This window comes from Mesoplodon bidens, assembly GCF_964165515.1.
Source record: "Mesoplodon bidens genome assembly, contig: HAP1_SCAFFOLD_528, whole genome shotgun sequence".
Taxonomy (NCBI): Eukaryota; Metazoa; Chordata; class Mammalia; order Artiodactyla; family Ziphiidae; genus Mesoplodon; species Mesoplodon bidens.
This window is the reverse complement of record NW_027672313.1, coordinates 209,764-231,212: the sequence shown is the minus strand read 5'-3', so window position 1 is coordinate 231,212 and position 21,449 is coordinate 209,764. Positions and strand designations below refer to the sequence as shown.

At 44.1% G+C, this 21,449-nt stretch overlaps 1 protein-coding gene across 1 annotated transcript in view; it reads right to left on the bottom strand.

Moving 5' to 3' along the window:
* Nucleotides 1–21,449, bottom strand: part of LOC308610356 (transcription termination factor 1-like) — a gene marked incomplete at its 5' end in the record, with an annotated part of 28,498 nt that overhangs the window by 2,744 nt on the left and 4,305 nt on the right. The window contains 10 exon segments of the mRNA XM_081259526.1: nt 2,785–2,850; nt 4,446–4,535; nt 7,266–7,498; nt 10,575–10,704; nt 13,988–14,066; nt 15,003–15,188; nt 16,302–16,347; nt 16,351–16,528; nt 17,858–18,366; nt 18,368–18,531. Coding sequence (XP_081115652.1) covers nt 2,785–2,850; nt 4,446–4,535; nt 7,266–7,498; nt 10,575–10,704; nt 13,988–14,066; nt 15,003–15,188; nt 16,302–16,347; nt 16,351–16,528; nt 17,858–18,366; nt 18,368–18,531 — 1,681 coding nt within the window.

Sequence of the window (21,449 nt, the reverse complement as noted above, 5' to 3'; positions counted from 1 at the left end):
GAGGAAACCGTGACGCAGAGGCAAGTGAGGGAATGACCTGCCCAAGGCTGGCTAAATTAGGAGCAGAGTCCCAGGACTTGACGCCCGGTCCACCTGACTGCAAAGCCCAAGATCTAGGGCATCTATGCCTTCCCTCTTCCCACAGCGCCCCACACACAGGTTGTTCTGCAGATCAAAGCTCAGGCTTCAAGAAGTAACAATAACTGACCTGGACATTTTCAAACGAAGTAGGTGTTACATCTCATTACGTGGAGATGCTTTCTTTAAAATCCTGCCTAAACAATTCACAAGGGAGGCTTAACGAACCTGAAGAGATCGAACTTCTAATTTAATTATTTTCACTGTTTTAATTCGTTATTAAAACTTTGAGGATGTACTATTTCCAATGGTATTTGACTGGATGCCATGATGTCTGTTTTACAGCTTTGAGATTTCTAAACCTTAACCAGAACAATCAATATTTAAGTATATAATTCTACTTAAAATCATTAAAAACCCATTTTAATTTAAGAAATGTGATCTGAGGCAATGTCACAAGATACACAAACATTTATTGGAAAAGTCAGATTTTTCAAAAGGGGTTTGATATTACAAAGGGAGGGAGCTGTCGACATGAATACTTCTTAGGATGGGAGTTGGTGGGGTACACAGCAGGACAGCCTTCCTTCAAAGCCCCTAACACCCTCCCCTCTCAGGGACCCACACCCAAGAGCTGGTGCCCCACCCCTGAGACGAGCTAGAAGAGGAAAGGGTTTGGAACCATGGGCATGTGTCTGTGACTCCCAACAGGGCCTGCCACGAAAAGATTCCAATTCTCCAAGTTAAAAAAAAAGGACTGATTGTTCTTTGTCCATAATCCCAAGGTGTAAATAACTAACCAGCAGAACCAGTTTACACCCTTCCTAATGGATCAGTGACAACCTCACGCCAGCAGCCACGTTTCTGAAAGGCAGCCAGGTTGTGGCAGCCCTGTTCCCCTCAGCACCCTTCCCGAACTAAAGGCCAGACAGTCCCTCAACATCCCCACCTCCCAAAGCCCACCAACCCCTGAGCCCTGTGATGCTCAACAGTTTGCATTGCTTAGAGGGACTGTGCTTTGCCAGCCAGCTCTCTGTTGCTTGGCCAGCAGTGAACTCAGGTCTTCAGAGTGATGGCCTCTCCTCCAGTGGCAGGAACTGATTGAAAATGCAAGGACCATAGCAATGAAGACAGACAGTGACAACCGATGAAATCTCACTCCTCAGAGGAGAAATGCAAAGGAACAGCACACCGAAACCACTGAGGCAAATCCGAAGAGGAACAGGAGCTTGATGTGGTCTCAAAATATCTCCCCGTGGCCGTTTCTTTTCACCAAGAGAAAAACTTACTTTTCTACAGTGGGGCAGTGTGGCAGAGGCCGCCAGAGCCAGGGGATCAAAATCAGAACCACATGCCTCATGATGGGATGTGACATGGTGACACAAACACAGCCTCCCCCGTGACTGATTCCCGTGTAAAATACAAAACCCGAATCTAACAGTGAAGAAGCGTCTGACAAACTCCCCAGCTGAGGCAAGTTCTCCACAATGACTAGCCTGTATTTTCCCACAATTTCAACATCGTAGAAGACAAAGACATTAACAGATACACACTACTGTATATAGAATAGATAAACAACAAGGACCTAGTGTATAGCACAGGGGACTATATTCAATATCTTGTAATAACCTATAACGGAGGGACTTCCCTGGTGGTGCAGTGGCTAAGAATCTGCCTGCCACTGCAGGGGACATGGGTTCGAGCCCTGGTCCAGGAAGATCCCACATGCCGCAGAGCAACTAAGCCTGTGCACCACAACTACTGAGCCTGTGCTCTAGAGCCCACGAGCCACAACTACTGAGCCCACGCGCCTAGAACCCGTGCTCCTCAACAAGAGAAGCCACCGTAATGAAAAGCCCGCGAGCCGCAATGAAGAGTAGCCCCTGCTCGCCCCAACTAGAGAAAGCCCACGCGCAGCAATGAAGACCCATCACAGCCAAAATTAAATAAATAAGATAATAAATATATTTTAAAAAATCTATAACAGAAATCATTTTGCTGTACACCTGAAACATTGTAAATCAACTATACTCCAATAATTAAAAAAAAGAAAAGAAAAGGCAGAACAACTCTGCTGTTTAGAAGACTCTAAGGAGACAGATCCTGGACTGGATCTTAAATCAGGGGGAAAGTGTTATAAAGGACAGGACTGGGACGCTGGGTGAAATTTGCATGGGGGCTGTGTTTTAGACAATAGTAGTGCATCAGTGTCAGGTGCCCTCAGTACGATCACTGTGCTGATGCAGAATAACAGCCTTGCTGAGGACATGGCGTCCACCACTAACACTGAAACGGTTAAGGGAAAGAATTCTATTCCCTTGTAGAAGGGAGCGGGAAAGGGAGGGATGATAAAGTCAATGTGGCAAATGGTAAAAGGCTAATTATGGGCAAAAGGACCATGGGTTCTTCATCACAGTCATAGCTGGTGTGCTCCATGAAGCTTTTAAGAGACTCTGCACACATTTCATTCACTCTTCTCAGGTGTCTTGGGGTGGAGGTGGTGGTTGGAGCGGAGGGAGGACTGGTCTGATTTACCTGGTCTGGTACGTAGACAGGGTGTTCCCAATACATATATACACAAATACAATTTATAGATGAGTTCCATAAGCAGCAGGAATCTCAGTCCTGTTCTTCAAATCTGAGAGGCATTTATTAGAACTCCTCTCTGATTTTTTCATTAGATTAATATTAAACAAATGGCCTTACCCTATGGTGCTAGCAAGATCTTCCCAGTCTATTTCATTAACATCTTCCACATTTATTTCATTCAACCTATGAGAAAAAATAAAAATTAAGTTTTCAAGCCAAAAATCAACAGGATCCACATCTTCATGGGCTCACAGAATATTAAGAGCTGGAAGGCCTCAGCGTGTTCACCCCTGCTCCAGCTCCCCTGTTACACAGGCCCAGTGTCACTGGCATGCTAACCCAAGGTCAGCCCAAGGTCTTGGGCTGAGCTACAGACCAAAAAATCACCCTTCCTCCTCCTGAGCCCTTTGCATCTCCCACCAAGCCTAGTAAAAAACACAACTTCACAAGGAACTATATTAAATATGCTGTGATAAACCATAATAGAAAAGAATGAAATATGAAAAAGAATATATATATGTATAACTGAGTCACTTTGCTGTATAGCAAAGGTTAAACACAACATTGTAAATCAACTATACTTCAATTAAAAAAAAAAAAAAAACACAGGGACTTCCCTGGTGGCACAGTGGTTAAGACTCCACACTCCCAATGCAGGGCGCACGGGTTCGATCCCTGGTCAGGGAACTAGATCCCACATGTATGCCACAACTAAGAGTCTGCATGCCACAACTAATGAACCTGCCTGCTGCAACTAAGACACGGCACAACCAAATAAATAAATACAATATTAAAAACCAACCAACCAAACAAACAAAAACACAACTTCACCATTCAATGTAGACACACAAGAGTAGTATACATGTGTACTCAGCACTTACTAAGTGACAAACACTGGGTTAAGACCTTGATACCCACTAATCCATTTACCCTCAACACCACCTGATGAAGCTAGGGGATTATGTCCTTTCCACAGGCCAGGAATCAGGGTTGAGAGCTCGGGTCATTGGCTCAAGGTTTCATGACTCATAGGTGGTACCCACATTGGAACCCAGGCCTGCCTGACGTGAGATGCCCTCCTTGGCTCTGCTAGTCTCTGCTGTCTCTGGTAGAGGAGAAAAACCCCAGCCAGGCCAGCGTGGAGAACGAGGAAGCCCACCAATGAAGGAGAAGCAGGCTTCCTGACAGAGCGCAAGAATAATGAAGCTGGACAGGGCGGCCAGAATCCAAAGGTTTCTTCTGCTCTTTGCTGTTCCTCATTGGACATGAGGCCAGGTCCACTAGACTCGCAGTCTTTGTAAAACAGTTCTGTGTCTCCCTGTCGATCAGGGGAGGGAGGACTCTGCACGGACCAGGAACTCAAAGACAAAAGTAAAGACCAAGCAGCAGTGACGCCAACTAATGCATGCTAGAGAGCAGTAGGGCTCGGCCTGAAGTATTTACCTCCATTTTCCAATGGACAGAAGTAAGCAATGTCTATGTGAAAGCCTTAAGGACTCAAAGAGCTATGTTTATTGAGTGCATGCTACGTTTTGCATGCATTATTTCATTTCTTCGGCCAATAACACTAAGAGGCAGGTACTGTTATTATCATCCTCATTTAAGATGAACAAACCAAGAACTAGAAAGGCAGGAAACACATCCAAGGTCATGCACGTAGAAAGTGCTGGAACAGGAATATGAACCGTGGTAATCTTACTGCAGATTCTGCTGTTTAACAATTACTCTTTGGCTAGAGAGGAAAACGGGTAAAATATCGTCACTTTCTATTTCTGTACCTTTCAATGAGGTTGATCTTGGCCTGTAGGGCATTAAGTCCCCGGTATACGTCCCGACCATTTGTCCTCTTCTTGGTTAGAATTTCCGTCCTACATTGAAAGAAAGAAAAACAGTTTATTTTCGGGGTAAAGTTTCCATTAAAATGTCCTTTGTTTTCCTCATTTAAATTGTCCTTATTCAGAACCACTTTATAACTTTTGCAACTCATCACAGCTAAGATTTACCACCATCAAGAATATACCTTTTTAAAAGTTTTTTAAAGTGGGAGAGGGTAAATAAAGAGATAGAAAGTTGATGGTTATTGAAAATGAGTGATGGATACAAGGAGTTCTAAGTTGGTGTGTGTTACACAATTTCCATAATAAACAGTATAATAAAAGGGAGGAAAAAAAAAGAATAAGCCTGCTTGCAGGTGCTAAAGGATGCTGTGTAGACTCAATTTATTTTTGCTTGTTTATCAAACAGAGAGATATTGCTCTTATTACCATTATAGCTGCTGAAACACCAAACTACACAGATTTACTAAAGTGATCAATGACTCCATGATTCCTCTAAGGCCCCAAGTTCAAGGCTGAGGGAAAGGGTTCCCTGAAGTTCCTAATGAGAGAAGCAGCCCAATTAAAAATATTTAAAAAGTGCTTCTCTTGAAGAGTGAAATCTGTCACAATCTGATGGACAGATCATGAGCTGTGACATTTACTTTCTTGAGCAGGGAGGTACATGAGGCACACACAGAGAAACTGAGAGTTTTTACTAATAGCCGCCCATGTTCACTGGTTTGAAATGTACCCGCTGATGCCATTTCAATGTTTCATGAAGTAAACCTATGCTCAGCATTCAAGTTTCCTACTTTTTTCTTCAAATTAAAAAAGAACCCTTGCATGTTATTTAATTATGCTGATTCTGAAGCACGGCTCCCCTTCATCATTTCCTTTTTAAGACACTGACATATCATCTTCCAACCGAGGCTTTATAACCCACTCCTTTTTTAAAAGTAATTAATTAATTAATTAATTATTTTTGGCTGTGTTGGGTCTTCATTGCTGAACGTGGGCTTTCTTTAGTTGTGGCGAGCAGGGGCTACTCTTCATTGCGGTGCATGGGCTTCTCATTGCAGTGGCCTCTCTTGTCGCAGAGCACGGGCTCTAGGCAGGTGGGCTTCAGTAGTTGTGGCACACAGGCTCAGTAGTTATGGCTCACAGGCTCTAGAGTGCAGGCTCAGTAGTTGTGGCACACGGGCTTAGTTGCTCCACGGCATGTGGGATCTTACCAGGCCAGGGATCGAACCCGTGTCCCCTCCATTGGCAGGCGGATTCTTAACCACTGCACCACCAGGGAAGCCCCCACTCCTTTTTTTTTTTTTTTTTTTTTTTTCGGTACGCAGGCCTCTCACTGTTGTGGCCTCTCCCGTTGCAGAGCACAGGTTCTGGATGCACAGGCTCAGCAGCCATGGCTCACAGGCCTAGCCGCTCCGCGGCATGTGGGATCTTCCTGGACCAGGGCACGAACCCATGTCCCCTGCATCGGCAGGCAAACTCTCAACCACTGCACCACCAGAGAAGTCCCCACTCCTTTTTTTAAGCCTAAGATATAGGGGTAGAAAGGGCTCTGGTTCCTCCATATTACACACTTCCCCCCCAAAACATTATCTGTCCTTATTTCCTGAGGGTAGTCTTCTAGTAAGATAAATATTCTACAGCAGAACTGTAAGGTATATAAACAATACTCAGTATAATCTAGCAGTTTGCTTTTAACGTACAACATGCCCACTCTGGATTTCATTCTTCTTTAATGGTCAAGATGACGGAGCCCCCTTTATGCAGGATGATGGAGCCCCGTTTATACAGGAGACCTGGGTCGTGGGCTGTAGAACCACTGCTTCAAGCTGTCATGTTGCAGCTGAAAGTTAGCTCGGAATCCCTCCAGGGCTGGGAAAAGCTACGTTGGGCAAAGAACATGCAGCAGCATCTGGACCGAAACTACTTCTTCATGATGGATGTACCTAAAGATGTTCTAGGATGAAAGAGTATGACTGCCCTGCTTTGGATGAAGACAGAGGAACTGCTGAATTAGAAAGCACAAGTAAAAAGGTGGAGGTATTACTGATCACTACACTTGTGATTTCCCTCCTAAATATCCAGACGTTAATTTTGTATTTCTTTCATGCTATAAATAGGTAACAATCTTGTTTTATGAAGAAAGGGACAGAGTGAAGAAATCAGAAGTCAATATTCAATATTAAAAAGATTCAAGTTCTGTTTACAAAACAGAAACAGACTCACAGATACAGAAAACAAACTTATGGTTACCAAAGGGGAAAGGGGGCAGGAATAAATTTGAAATTGCAGATTAGCAGATACAAACTACTATATATAAAATAGATAAACAACAAGGTCCTACTGTACAGCACAGGAAACTGTATTCACTATCTTGTAATAAGTTACATTGGAAAAGAATCAAAAAAAATAATATATATGCACAACTGAATCACTTAGTACACCAGAAACTAACACAACATTGTAAATCAACTCTACTTCAATTAAATAAATAAATAAATAGAATAAAAAGGTCCAAGTTCTTTATGAAGAAGCCACACAATGAATCAGGGGTGGTTAAATGCTAACTTAAATCAGCTTTCGATATTGAAGTGCTTGGAGCAGCGGATTAGAGAGGATCATTCTTGACCTACTGTGAGGCTTTCCACGTGGTCGTTACAGATATTCTTAGTAACCTCAGCAGTCCACCCCTCTCCGGAAGTTGCTGAGAGAGGGGCAGGGAATGCTTCTTGTTGAAATTTATGTAAGAAGCCTCAAACTTACCACTTACTTTGACACTGCATCCAATTCCTGGTTTCCACTTTTGCCTCCACTTCTACCCAGGATATGCCTTTGTACAGTTTTTCCCAAACAACTGACAGGCGACCTTCAGGATTCTCTTGGAGTTTAGAATCCATCTCGTTTAGCTCCTGGGGAGACATTTCCTTTAGAATCACTTCTTCAACAGCCTTGATTAGTTTCTGGGTGTCCGTCTTGCTCCAAGCACCATGATTTCTTTCTGTTGACATAAAAGGATGGTCTTGAAGTTGCTCATCTATTTGCTTTCAAACACAATATTAACAACAAAATGATGATGAGGGGTATCTGTCATTTGACATCTCTCCAAACCCACAGAAGCTACAACACCAAGAGTGAACCCTAATGTGGACTGTGGACTCTGGGGGGTTAAGATGTGTCAAGGTAGCTTCACGGATTGTAACAAATGGACCACTCTGCTGGGGGGTGTTGAGAATGGGGGTGTGCCGTGCATGTGTAGGGCAGGAGATAAGTAGGAAGTCTTTGTACCTTCCTCTCACTTTACCTGTGAACCCAAAACTGCTCTAGAAAAATAGTCTTTTTTTTCCCTTAATTTATTTATTTTCTTTATTTTTTTGGCTGTGTTGGGTCTTAGTTGCGGCACATGAGATCTTTGTTGAAGCACGTGGGATCTTTTGTTGCAGCGCAGGCTCTTTGTTATGGTGCACGGACTTCTCTCTAGTTGTGGCGTGTGAATTTTCTCCCTCTAGTTGTGGTGCATGGCCCCTGTAGTTTGTGGCATATGGGCTACAGGGTGCGTGAGCTCAGCAGCTGTGGAACACGGGCTTAGCTGCCCCGCGGTATGTGGGATCTTAGTTCCCCGACCAGCGTCCCCTGCATCTGAAGGAGGATTCTTTACCACTGGACCACCAGGGAAGGCCCAAAATAAAGCCTTTATAAACAAAAAGGTAAATCAGACACTTTTCAGAAGACAATGGGCAACATCTCAATTACACAAACATAAAACTATCAGTTATGCACTTCCCTGGTGGTGCAGTGGTTAAGAATCCGCCTGCCAGTTCAGGGGACACAGGTTCGAGCCCTGGTCCAGGAGGTTCCCACATGCCGGGGAGCAACTAAGCCCACGCGCCGCAACTATTAAGTCTGTGCTCTAGAGTCCGCGTGTCAGAACTACTGAGCCCTTATGCCACAACTACTGAAGCCTGCGCACCTAGAGCCCGTGCTCTGCAACAAGAGAAGCCACGGCAATGAGAAGTCCGTACGCCACAACAAAGAGTAACTCCCGCTCGCCACAACTAGAACAAGCTCGCGCGCAGCAATGAAGCCCCAACGCAGCCAAACAAAACAAAACAAAACCAAAAAAACTATCAGTTACATGCAAATCAAAATGAAACTACGAAAGTGGCCAGAGTTTCCTTTTAAGGACCAATCACACTCACACACACATACACACACACACACACATACACAACCAACTGCAAAGAAAAAAAATCCTTTCTTAATGCAATCTTTTTTTTATCTTCGAGAAAGCTGTTCTTCCTGTTTCTAAGAGTAATACCTACTGCAAGAAATTGTGAGGTTCCCAAACATTTAGTGGAAAGAGAATAACCAAACGACTTTCATGTTATATAAATAACTCTCCCCAAGAGTTTCTGGAGTGAAATTAACAGCTACAATGGTGTCACCACAGTACTTGATGAAGGCACCTGTGAATTTCTTTTTTTCTTTCTTTTTTTTACATATTGCACTCATTAAGCTATTTTTTTTAATTAAAAAACATTATTTGGCTGTGTTCGGCCTTAGCTGCAGCACGTAGGACCTTCGTTGTGGCACACAGGTTTCTCTCTAGATGCAGAGTGTGGGCTTAGTTGCTCTGCAGCATGTGGGATCCTAGTTCCCTGACCAGGGATCAAACTCATGCCCTCTGAAGTGGAAAAGTGGATTCTTAACCACTGCACCACCAGGGAAGTCCCAGCACCTGTAAATTCCTAAAGCCAGTCCTTGGTGCAGGGCATCAAAAGCTTCTATGATTCGCTCTTCTTGTCTACATGCTCACAGTCATGTTAAGGAAGAGGCCGCAAGCTGGAAGGCTACAGATATCTTCGATCTGGCCTACAGAATGTTATTGTTACTATTTCCCCAATAACAATTTGGATGAATATTTAAAAATCAAGAGAATCCCAAGAGGGTTTTCCCTGGTAGGGCAGTGGTTAAGAATCCGCCTGCCAACGCAGGGGACACGGGCTCAATCCCTGGTCTGGGAAGATCCCACATGCCATGGAGCAACTAAGCCCATGCACCACAACTACTGAGCCTGCGCTCTAGAGCCCACGAGCCACAACTACTGAGCCCATGTGCCACATCTACTGAGCTTGCGCTCTAGAGTCTGTGCGCCACAACTACTGAAGCCAGCGCGCCTAGAGCCCATGCTCCACAGCAAGAGAAGCCACCACACTGAGAAGCCCGCACACTGCAACAAAGAGTAGCCCCTGCTCACCGCAACTAGAGAAAGCCCGCTCACAGCAACGAAGACCCAACACAGCCATAAATAAATAAATAAATAAATAAATAAATAAATAAATAAATAAATTTATTTTAAAAAAGAGAGTCCCAAGAAAAAAAAGATCTTGATTTCACACACACGTGCAAATCCAGATGTTTGCTTTACTTCTTGGAAACTGGCAGAATTGGCTGTGCTGAGTCTTCGCGTGGCACCGGTGGCCAGAGTTGGTGGCACAAAAGGCGTGGTCTCCACCACCTCAGAGTTTACCACGTGCGGACATGCAGACGCCTTGCTGGGACCCGCTGCACGGCTCTGCCTGCAGGGCCGGAGCATGTGAGCCTCTGGGCTGAAGCTAACACCCACTAAGGACTGTCTTCTGAAAGCAACTGGGGACTTTTTAAGGTGAAGAATATAACCAAGGAAGCTTTTTATGAAAGAAGAGAACAGACAAGAGACGACTGACACTGGCTTTGGGAAACGTCCCTGACTAACAGGCCCTCCCTTTGATGGTTTCCCTGGTCACCTGGGGGAAAGGACCTTGGTGGCCCAGGTTCTCCTGCCCACCGGCTGAGTGGGTTTCAGTTTACCTGGCAGTTGGAGTCACACTGAAAGCTACTGACATAACGTGTGGCAGAAATCAGTCTGGTGAATAAAGGCTGCATCAATATGCATGAAGAAATAAATGAATCAGTAAGAGAATGGCTGAAAGAGTGATGACTCTCTCAGAAGACAGGCCTGCAGTGATGCCTGGGCCCTGGGCCACTGTGGGCTGATTTGTTCACCAAAGTGGGCTCTAGAGACCACGACTTACAACTGCTGATCTGGGAGAACTTCAGGGCCACAGAGAGGCTACTTCCAGACATCATCTCGCCAATCTTTCTCCAGTCGTTTCCATGGAGGGACTGGTATATCTTTAGCTTCTCGGTATCTCCTTTGCTATACCTTAGAGGAAGGGAAAACAGATCACAGCTAAGCGTTAACCACAAGCTTAAAACCACTATTCTCACTGCAGCACGCTGCGACGCTGGGAGAAGCTGTATAGGGCGGGCTGTCAGGAAACCTGCTCAGCGCAGTCCTACCAAGGTCCTGAGCCCAGATACTTCCTGTCTCGGCATCACAACCATGAGCATCCTGTAAGTCAGTCACCGCAGTCCCTGGCTCACTTACACAGAGGCCAGGACAAATAATCTGATCATGCTATTCCCCAGCCAAATCCATAAAGGCTTCACACAATAAAACCCAAACTTCTGACTGTGCCTGCAAAGCTCGGTGCTCCCTAAGTTCAACCCTATTGGCCTTATCGGCCTTTCTCACCTCGAAGCCTCTGGACCTGTGTTGGGAATGGCCTCCCTCCACCGCTGGAAAGCTCCTGCAAGCTCTTCAGAAGCAGCTTAAATGGTGCATCTTCAGAGAGGGCTTCCCTGACCACCTGGTTGGAGGTGTCCTGCTGTCCTCTCCCACAGGACACTCTGCTGCTCTCTCACTGCCCCCATCACCACTGGCAACTGTACGCTCGTGGCTTCCCTGGTTTATCTGACCCGTCGTCTAGGCCACCACTGGCCAATGGAAATATGAGCCACAGATGTCATTTAGAATTTTCTAGTGGTCAGGTGAAAATTAATTTTATTAATTTTTTTAAAGATAATTTATTGGCTCAGGCAATTGAAAAGTCCAGATACAAGTGGGCCCTAGGGTGAGCTTAATCCAGGAGCTCAGTCAAATCACCAAGGACCACTTTCCACCATTCCACTCTGCCTTCCATGTGTTTGGGGGTTTTATTTAGCGGCAGCATGCGGCATGTGGGATCTTAGTTCCCCAACCAAGGATCAAACCCACACCCCCTGCAGTGGAAGCACGGAGTCTTAACCACTGGACAACCAAGGAAGTCCCTAATTTTATTTAGTTTTAATGAATTAATAACATATCTTGTTTAACTCAATATACTAAAAATGCAGCCATTTCAACATGTAATCCGAACCTAAAAGTATGAATGAGATACTTTACACTCTCTTCTCCACACCAAGCCTTCTAAGTCCATTGTATACTTCACTCTTCAGCGCATCTCAGCTTGGACTAACCATAGTTCAAGTGCTCCATGGCCACATGAGGCTGGTGGTCACATGGATGGACAGCACAGCTCTGGAGGGGAAGTCCTCGGAGGGTGGGGACCCTGTCAGTTTTCTACACTTTGGAACCCGGTAATGCTTGACAGACAACAGATGCTCAATAAAGATGAGACAGGGACTTCCCTGGTGGCGCGGTGGTTAAGAACCTGCCTGCAAATGCAGGGGACATGGGTTCGATCCCTGGTCTGGGAAAATCCCACATGCTGTGGAGCAACTAAGCCTGTGCGCCACAACTACTGAGCCTGAGAGCCACAACTACTGAAGCCCGTGCGCCTAGAGCCCATGCTCCACAACAAGAGAAGCCACCGCCATGACAAGCCCACAAACTGCAACGAAGAGTAGGCCCTGCTCGCCACCACCAGAAAAAGCCCGTGCGCAACAACAAAGACCGAACACAGACAAAAATAAAAGATGTGACAGATGCCTTAGCACAAATCGGTCACAGTTTAAGGAAGTTAAGAGGCAGCAATCCCACATAAAAGCAAATACATTAAAAGAAAAGAACTAAAGTGCACTATAATATATGCAGATTTTGAGATTAAACATCTTAAATGTTTAAGGGGAAAAAAGCCATCATTATGACATTTTATAATTCCTTTTTGGTGGGAAGGAAGAGGGGTCAGAAGTGGTAGTTTATGTTATTACTAATGCAACACAAAAGCAGCCCTAATAAAATACTAACCATTTCTAATGAGGATGATCCACAACTACCGGGGGACAGTAAGATCCTAGCATTCTCAGAAATGGATCTAAAATGCAGAGCATGGTGAACAGAGATGCGAAATCCTTCACCATTAAGAATCAAGCTTTTTAGCAGTTTCCTTTATAAGGCAAGCAGGGTCTTCCTGAGATTTAAAACAAGACTTAAAAGTACCCTTGAAGCAACAAAAAAGAGGACATGAGAGAAAAACAGAGTGTACGAAAATGAGGAAACAGGTGTACTGACCTCCATGGCCCCTTGGAGCCTTACAATTCTTTGATTTTTGACTTTCTATGGTTTTTTCACTTAAGAGTTCCTTAAGTTGGAAACATACTTTAAGGGTAAATGGTCAGCACAACACAAGTAATATGGTACCAGTGAATGAACTTTATTATCAGAATGACAGACCTTCATTATTTGAAAAATGCCATTTCCCACAGTGATGTAACAGGTAGAAAAACAGGTTACCTCACTCATTTACCAAAAGCATCATTTTGGTCCCACTTAAAATGTCACCCTTAGTGAATTTCCTTAAAGTACATGGCGGGGGCTTGGGAAAAAGAGAGGGCAGGTTTCAGTCTGTGTGGAGGCGCCTTTCCTCTACTTCCGGTTTATTTCTTTTGGTAAAAATTTTTAAAAAGAAGCCGAGGTCATATCAATGTTACGTTCTGATAGTACCTATGTCCTGATTCAAGATCACGGCGCTCAGTAGGACCCAACTGGCCGTGACAGATTCACTCCATCTGCCTCCTGGAAGTGAGATCAGTAGTTGAGCCCTAGGTGGCTGTCTGGGCCCTCAAGGGTAGGAGCTGATGCTTTCTCCCTCATCCCTTTGTCCTTAAGCAGAGTGCTTACCCACCACTGACGCTCAGTCTACATTTGATTTATTTGGAATGTTGGAAACAGAACATAATTGGGTATTTTATTTAGGAAAAAAGGGAGGACAGAAAGGCTACCGCCACATGAAGCTCTGCATTGATGTTACCGAATCACACTTAAATGACCTCACACAAATGCTCACCCCCACCTTCAAATATTTACTGAAAACCCAAAGCACTGGGCTCAGTGCTGAAGGGCACACATCACACTGAGAAGGAACGTCTGGGTTCGCAAGGAGCTTACAACTTAGGAGACTGCCGAGAAAACTGCACAGGTGACGCTAAGAGGCAGCGCGTGGAGAATGCTACAATTGACAGCATAAAGTAAAAGCCAGGGATTTAGAAAGGGGAAGATGACAGAAGATTTATTCAAGAGGTGGAAACTGAAAGGGACTTTGGAGACATACACCTGACGGCACATCTGGTTTCACACACGAAACTCTTCACGATTTTGTTGTGTACGTTTTGATTTACAGTATCAGCAAAGACTAGAGAAATGCTCTGCTCAAGTTTTTTCTTACCTGCCTTTGTAATTGTTGACATCAAACATCTTCTTTGCTCGACAGTATATGAGTTTCCAGGGCCAGGCAATGCCCTTACCTAAAGTCGGAAGAGAGGTGGTCAGAGGGACAACCGGAGCGTGGCATGAAACACAGTCGCAATTATAAAAGAAACCCAGAAGGGCCCCTTTTTACAGCACACGCTATCCTAGACCCCAGGTGGAGGGTGCGGTTTCCTATGTCCTGCAGAAAGCCGTCTTGGGGAGCAGATATACAAAATCCCCAGTTTCCGTGGCCATCTCTGGAAACTAGATGCTTAGTATGTAGGGGCTCTAGCTTCTGTTCTGCTAAATTCACGGAAAAGACCCTTATTAGGCAAAGAGCTTTTACCGTAATCTGGAGGTGGAGGACACACTCCAGCAGCTCCCCATAAGATAAACAAAAAAACTTTGCAATTGAATAAGCTTCTTCCTGCTTTGCCACTCTAAAGATGAAAGGATCCCCCAGCAGGGGCTCACTGTTCTGTTTTCCTTTGTGCATTTCACCTAAGAAATTATCCTCTTTAAATTCAAGAGAGATTTTTTTTCCAGTCCAAACCTACATTGCTTCGTGACCTTCTAACTTCCCCAGGATACCTCCAAGAGGAGGGTTCCAGCTCAAAGCGCAAAAATGGCTCTACTTAAAAAAACGTCTGAGACTCTGGTGTATACCAGAGTACTTTGTGCAGTGTATGCAAAAAATACACAATAGAGGTCAAGAAGAGAAACCAAAACCGTAATTGTTACCAAGTAGGAAAGCTGGAAGCTGATCATCTAATTTGTTAGAAAATCTGTAAAAGCACTATCCTTGGGAGACGTGAACACATTCCAAATCCCTGAACGTATAGGCTGGCAATAAAAATACTATTAACGTAGCAGCGGCTAACATGCACTGCATGTACTGGACGGGCCAGGCATTGTGTTCAATACTCACCATGGTTATCTGTGCAAGGCTGGAAGGCTGCAGATGGTCAAAGAGGCCACAGTTCTAAACTTACCAACGTGCAATCTAAACGAGTACTTTCTTTTTAAGTCGGTGATTAGAGATTTCTCCTCTGGGTATCTGTCTGTGTACAGCAGCTTGTCTGCATTCTCGATTCCTGTCAGAGACAGAAATTCTCGCACATTTTTCTCTAACTGCTTATTTTCCTTCACGGAAATCTTGCCAAATTTAATAGCGACACCTAGGATTTGGGGAAGGAGAAAAAGGTACACAACTGTCAACAATGAATGAAAGCGAACCACCGTTTTGTCTTTAGCAATCACAACAGCACCCGTCAGCTCCTCCCCACCTATCGGGGAGCAGCCCCTGCTTGTGCCCTTGACATTGGCTCTCCTGCAGAGTTCGGCCAAAGCCACACTGTCCTCCCAAAGTCTTCCCTGGCCATCCTACTCCAATGTGACCTTTCTTGTGTCATCAATTCCTTTTTACACAGTTATTTAAGAAATAAATTAACAGTAATAGATATTCATTAAAAATTCAAACAGTGTTGAAATAAAAGTTTAAAAGAAGCGCCCCCCCCCCCACTTCACTATCCTCTGCCCCTCCTCCCCCCAAGGCAGTGCTGGGAACTGGGTGGCACAAACATGAACATGTATATTCTCTACGAATATATGTTGGGGGGAGGTGGGGACAATGTCACTGCAATTTACGTTCTATTCCTCGTCATAACTCAAAGCACTCAAGTCTCCTTATTATTGACTGCATTACACAGTACATTTTCCTAATCTTAAACTTATTTTAAAAATCTTTTATCACTTGCAGTACACAACCTTACATTTGTAGTTCATTCTGAAACCCAATAAGCTTTCTGGGAGGTTCTTGTAACACAGTGAAATCAAGAAGGAGACCAAGCTGGGTGTTGCCTGAAGCCATGCCCACTACAACCAGCTCACCCTCAAATTAATATCCTTGAAATTACACCTCATCAAAGCTGATGATGTTGATATGCGTGTTTTAATTTGATTTCACTTGTGCCCCCCTCCCAGTGTCTCAACCACTTAACCTCCTCCCCCTCTTCTTCCGGGCTTGATCTTCTAGTCTGTGGATCACCTGGATCCATTAGTCCCGTTTTTCCTCGCCTCCCCTACCAGAAGTTGGGCACAGAGGAGGAAAACTAGTGCACTTCAGTTTGGTAATTTTACAGTGCAGATAATGATTCTGGAAGGAGATAAAGCTGAAAGTAGCTAAGGGATGCTCTTTGTGAATCTATAAATATGAACCACTCACAAAAGAAAGTCAGGGCTAGTTACGCATATAGAAAAGTTCAACAAATATTCAAGTCCCACAAGCTTACCCTGGGCTTTAAATTCTTTAAAGCGTCCCAAGTCATCCCGATATATTCACTTAATTGTAGTGGCAGCCCTCTCCTTGATATCAGGGAGGAACTCCTGGAGCTGCCTCACAGTGGAATCCAAATCCACGTCTGAATTATCTGAATCTCTCGAATCTTCAGATAAATATTTCGTTTCAGGATCTTTAGCCGACTCCAAATTGCTTTCTTCTTCATTTGTGGGTTCTAATCTAAGGAGAAAAACTGGATTGATTAACACTGACAGGTCACGTGCCCTAATGGCTTTCAGATTCTTTCCTTACAGTGACTCTCCCTTTGACTACGACAGCATTAAAGCTGGAAGGGATCTTGGAGTTGATTCCGTCTGTGATGTCTGAACTCTTTAATGTAGCTTTACTAACTTGGATACACCTCAGAGGCTGCCTGGAAGGTAAACATGTCGCCTTAAGCCCTATTTCCACCAGGCATTGCTTATGTTACTATTTCTCAACTCTATTGTTTCAGATATTGACTTCCTCATAAGCTCAGCCCTCTTCTACACCCATGGATACTCAAGACACCTCCCCCCCACCAATGAGTCGTTTTATAATAATGGTTACTAATTAGTTAAGTCAATATTCAGGGTTTACATCGTTACAATTGCTTCCTTGCAGTTAACAATGGCCACATATTTTCCCCTTGGCAGTATAAAGAAAACATAGTCTTCTATGTATCTATCACTAATTCATTCCCACAGACTTTCTGCCAGATGTGCAAAGGTGTTCTCAGCCAAGGGCATCAGCTAACCACCCAGACAGGAAACTGAAACAAAACAAAAACAAAAACAAAACTGTACGCATTTGTCTGAGCAAAGGGTCAACAGCTTTCACAGGTCCACAGCCCCATACAAGTTAAGAACCACAGGCCGAGAACATTCCTGCATCATTATCAGTGATCTAAAAATGTCCCCAAAGAGAGGGCACAGAGGATGATGTGAGTTGGGCCCTCTGCCATTTAACTTCTATGTGAAACTATTTTAAGCCAGGACAATCTAGCAAATGTAAGAACGTCACAGAGTAGAAAAGGGGAGAAAACCTGTCCCAACTCCCAGGAACTGAAATAAAGTGCTTCAAAAAAATTCCTGCATCTACTCATCGGCCAGTATACTTAAATGATAATTATATAAAGAACGATATCTAAGTTTCTTTTATTAGGGAGAACCCTAAGTCAAGTTTTTTTCCTGTTCTGTGGCATTCTAAGTTCTCTGATCCTTTCTCCTCTCTCTGTACATATAGACAAGGTAATTGTGGGGTCTTAAAATTCTTTTTAAACTTATACATAGAATTTCAGGGCTGGAATAATTCTTAGTGAAAACAGACTGTAACTGCCTTATTTTGTACATGAAGAACGCAAAGTACCTGCCAAGTTACTCAGTTAAATGTGCACGACATCCTATACATTCGATGGTCTATCTCTTTATGATTTCTGCCACTTCCTATGGCCGTGCTGAACAAAGAGGTAACGGGCAGACTTCACACCCAAGACGCACACCATCAGAAGGCTCTACACCCACACGTTACCTCTGCACCTCTTCCGAACAGGCCTGGGGTTTCTCCTCTTGTGGCCTGGGTTTCACACTTTCTTCAATCAAGGTACCAGTACCTTCCACTGAATCAAAGCGCGTGTCCTCAGAGCTCGTCCTGAGCACTGAACACTCACCAGCAGGTGCCACGGCAGTATCAACAGAAGATCTTCTCTTCCTTTTCTTAGACTTTTTCTTAAGGCCACTGGACTCCTGATTGCCCCCTGCAGTCCCGACCTCACCAATCACTTGAGATCCCTCTGAGTATATGTTCTCAGCGCTCTCAGGCGCAGGCAAGGCCTCGAATTCCTGGTCACTTGGACGCTTCCTCTTTCTTGTCTTAGACTTGCTTTGATCTGCAGACACTGGTAGTTGTGCGATTTCACCTTCTTGGCCCATGGGAGGCTGGGGTTCCTGCTCTTGGGATTCTGATCTGGGCAGGGTGATGCTTGCACCCAGACTCTCCTGGACAGCATCACAGGACCTGACTTTCCTCCGATGTTTTTTTATGCTTTTTCCCCCGAACTTTATCATGCAGTTCTGACTCATTTTCACGTGACTTAGTAACTAAATGTGCTTCAGGCCCTTTTGTTGACTTTTGCCGCTTGCTTACATCAATGTAAATGACATCGACATGCTTTCTAAAATTCTTGGGTGTGTTCACAATGTTTTCTTTTTTTTTTTAATTCTGTCTCAATTATCCTTTATTTGTAGTTTACCTTGAATTACTCTGGTAACCTATTGAAGTTTTTTTTTTTCCTCCAATTCGCGCTGTCTCGGCGCACGTACGTGTCACCAGCTCTTTTTTTTTTTTTTTTTTTAATTTATGGCTGTGTTGGGTTGGGTCTTCGTTTCTGTGAGAGGGCTTTCTCCAGTTGTGGCAAGTGGGGGCCACTCCTCATCGCGGTGCGCGGGCCTCTCACTATCGCGGCCTCTCCCGTTGTGGAGCACAGGCTCCAGACGCGCAGGCTCAGCAATTGCGGCTCACGGGGCCAGCCGCTCCGCGGCATGTGGGATCCTCCCAGACCAGGGCTCGAACCCATGTGTCTGGCATTGGCAGGCGGACGCTCAACCACTGCGCCACCAGGGAAGCCCCCACAATGTTTTCTTTATCCACCAGGATGTACACAATACCTGTTTCCTTATAGACTCCCAAAGCACATTTTCCTCTCTTTTTATTCTTTTTCGGTATAGAAGTGGTCTTTTCAGGCTCATCACACATTTCTGATTGTTTCAAAGCAGAAGAAACAAGATGCTGGGCATCCTTTCTCTTTTTTTTTTTACCCTTAGTTATGTCAGCCGGTTTCTTTGCCAGGGAGGAGTCTCTGAATCTTTCATGGGGATGCCTCCCATGTCTCTCCTTATGTACAGAATGCTTGATCTTTTTCTAGACGAAAACTGGAGTGTGGGTTTCCAATCTGCTTGATCCTCCTTCCATTTTACTCCTATAGGGAAACAGAACCACATGGTTTCTTTTTGCAGAGCATTTTAAACATTAGCCTCAGGAGGAAAAAAAAAATCACACAAAAACGAAACTGCAGGACAAATGGCAAGCCTGGAGTCATGATTATAAGTTTTCCATTATTCTAAATGTGTAGCAAGCTCACTGTAATTCACTTGTCTGGTTCCATTGCCTTTATGATATGGAAAAAATATAGTTAATTGAGAACAGTGCTCTGCCATGATCGGGCCCTTGTTCCCCCATGGCCTCATCTTCTACCTCTCCTCTCAAACTCTGTTGCTCCAGCTACACGGGACTATTTTTTTTTTTTCGGTTCCCCAAACATGCTCCAATCCTTTCCCTGGCTTGAGGTCTTATAAATCACGACTCCCTCACTCTGGGCCGCTCTCCGCTGTCTCCTACCCCTCCCTGCCTCCTTTCATCCTTCAGAGCTTGGCTTGAGCATCGCTTCTTCCAGAAAGCTTTAAAAGAATATAAACATTATGATACCATGCATCCTGAGTTAAGACAATATAAATGTTATGATGACGTGTATATTGAGTTAAGAGAATACATACATGATGATGCCATGTATGTTACATTCAAAACACAAAATCGTTTCATGTATCTTTTCTGAATGGATACATATGTAGTAAAACTATGAATAGAGCACGGGGAATATAACTGGTAAATTCAGGGATTAGGGACAAGTAGAGAGCCAGTTACTCTTATATCTTCAATCTTTTATTTCTTAACTGGAGTAACGAGTACAGGGGTATTTGTTATATTTTTGTCTACTCTTATTTGTCTACTCTTTTAAAGTGAACTGAAATAGTTCACTTTCTAAAAAGCAAGGGGCAGAACAAGAATACAGACTCCTTTCACTGAAAAATAAGCATTAAGGACTTCCCTGGTGGCGCAGTGGTTAAGAATCCACCTGCCAGTGCAGGGGACACGGTTTCGAGCCCTAGTCCAGGAAGATGCCACGTGCCACAGAGCAACTAAGCCCTTGCACTACAACTACTGAGCCTCTGCTTTAGAGCCCATGCTCCACAACAAAGAGTAACCCCCCGCTCGCTGCAACTAGAGAAAGCCTGCGGGCAGCAACGTCGACCCCACACAGCCATAAATGGATCAATAAATTTATTTTTAAAAAATACAAGCGTAAAAACAAGCAACTGAAGGATGTAAACATACTGTTTCAAGTATTTACCAAAAAGAGAGAGAGAGAGAGAAAAGAAAGAAACCTTTCCTGACCCTTTGAGCTTGGTCCATTCCCCAAATGCTATACTTTCATAGCAAACTATTTTTCTTTTGTAGCATTTAGCCCAGCTGTGGTTCAGAGCGGGAACATCAAGTATCCACTGACCTCAAACTAGTAGATCGCATCTTTGAGAAAGAGGCTGAATGGGCCTTGTTAGTGTCCAACAAAATGTCCAAGTTCTGCAATAAGTTGGAATGAAGTTTAATAAGGCTCCAATGTCAATTCTTATACAGAGCACGTGCATCCTGGAGTTTAAGTACAGGAATAGAAATGTACTTCACAAAAGACATGGTTAAAAATATAATTTTACAAACACATCTTACAACTCTCCTTGCTCCGTATTGCTTCTGGGTTTCAATTTTTAAGATTTTATTTCTCTGCGACTAAAAGTAATACTAAAGGTAATACGTTTACATGGTTCAAACATCAAAATAATCTGCCCTTATTTTCCCTCCTTTCTCACAGAGAAGGCAGCATCTGTATATTCTGATCTGCATTTTGCTATTTTCACTTAACAACAGATCCTGGAGACCTCTCTGTGTCAGTGGTCTTTCAAGTCTGAATGCTTAAGCACCTTTTCTACCAGAAGGTACCTACTTTCTCCTCGGTAGTCAAGAAACTATAAGAATTGTCTAGCTGGAAGGATGGGGAATAACAAACATATGGACTGATACCTATAAGCCAAAACTACCAGCCTCAGGATCTCACCTCCAACGGAGGCAACAGGAGCTTTGGTTAAGGCCTTCCTACCTGGTGTCACCCAGAGATGCACAGAAACCCCTTCTTAACCCACTTCTTTGCAGCTTCCATCTCCAAGACACGCCCCCTGAGACTGCTCCAGTTAGAGTGCCTATGACCTTAGAGCCACTAAATTCAAGAGATACT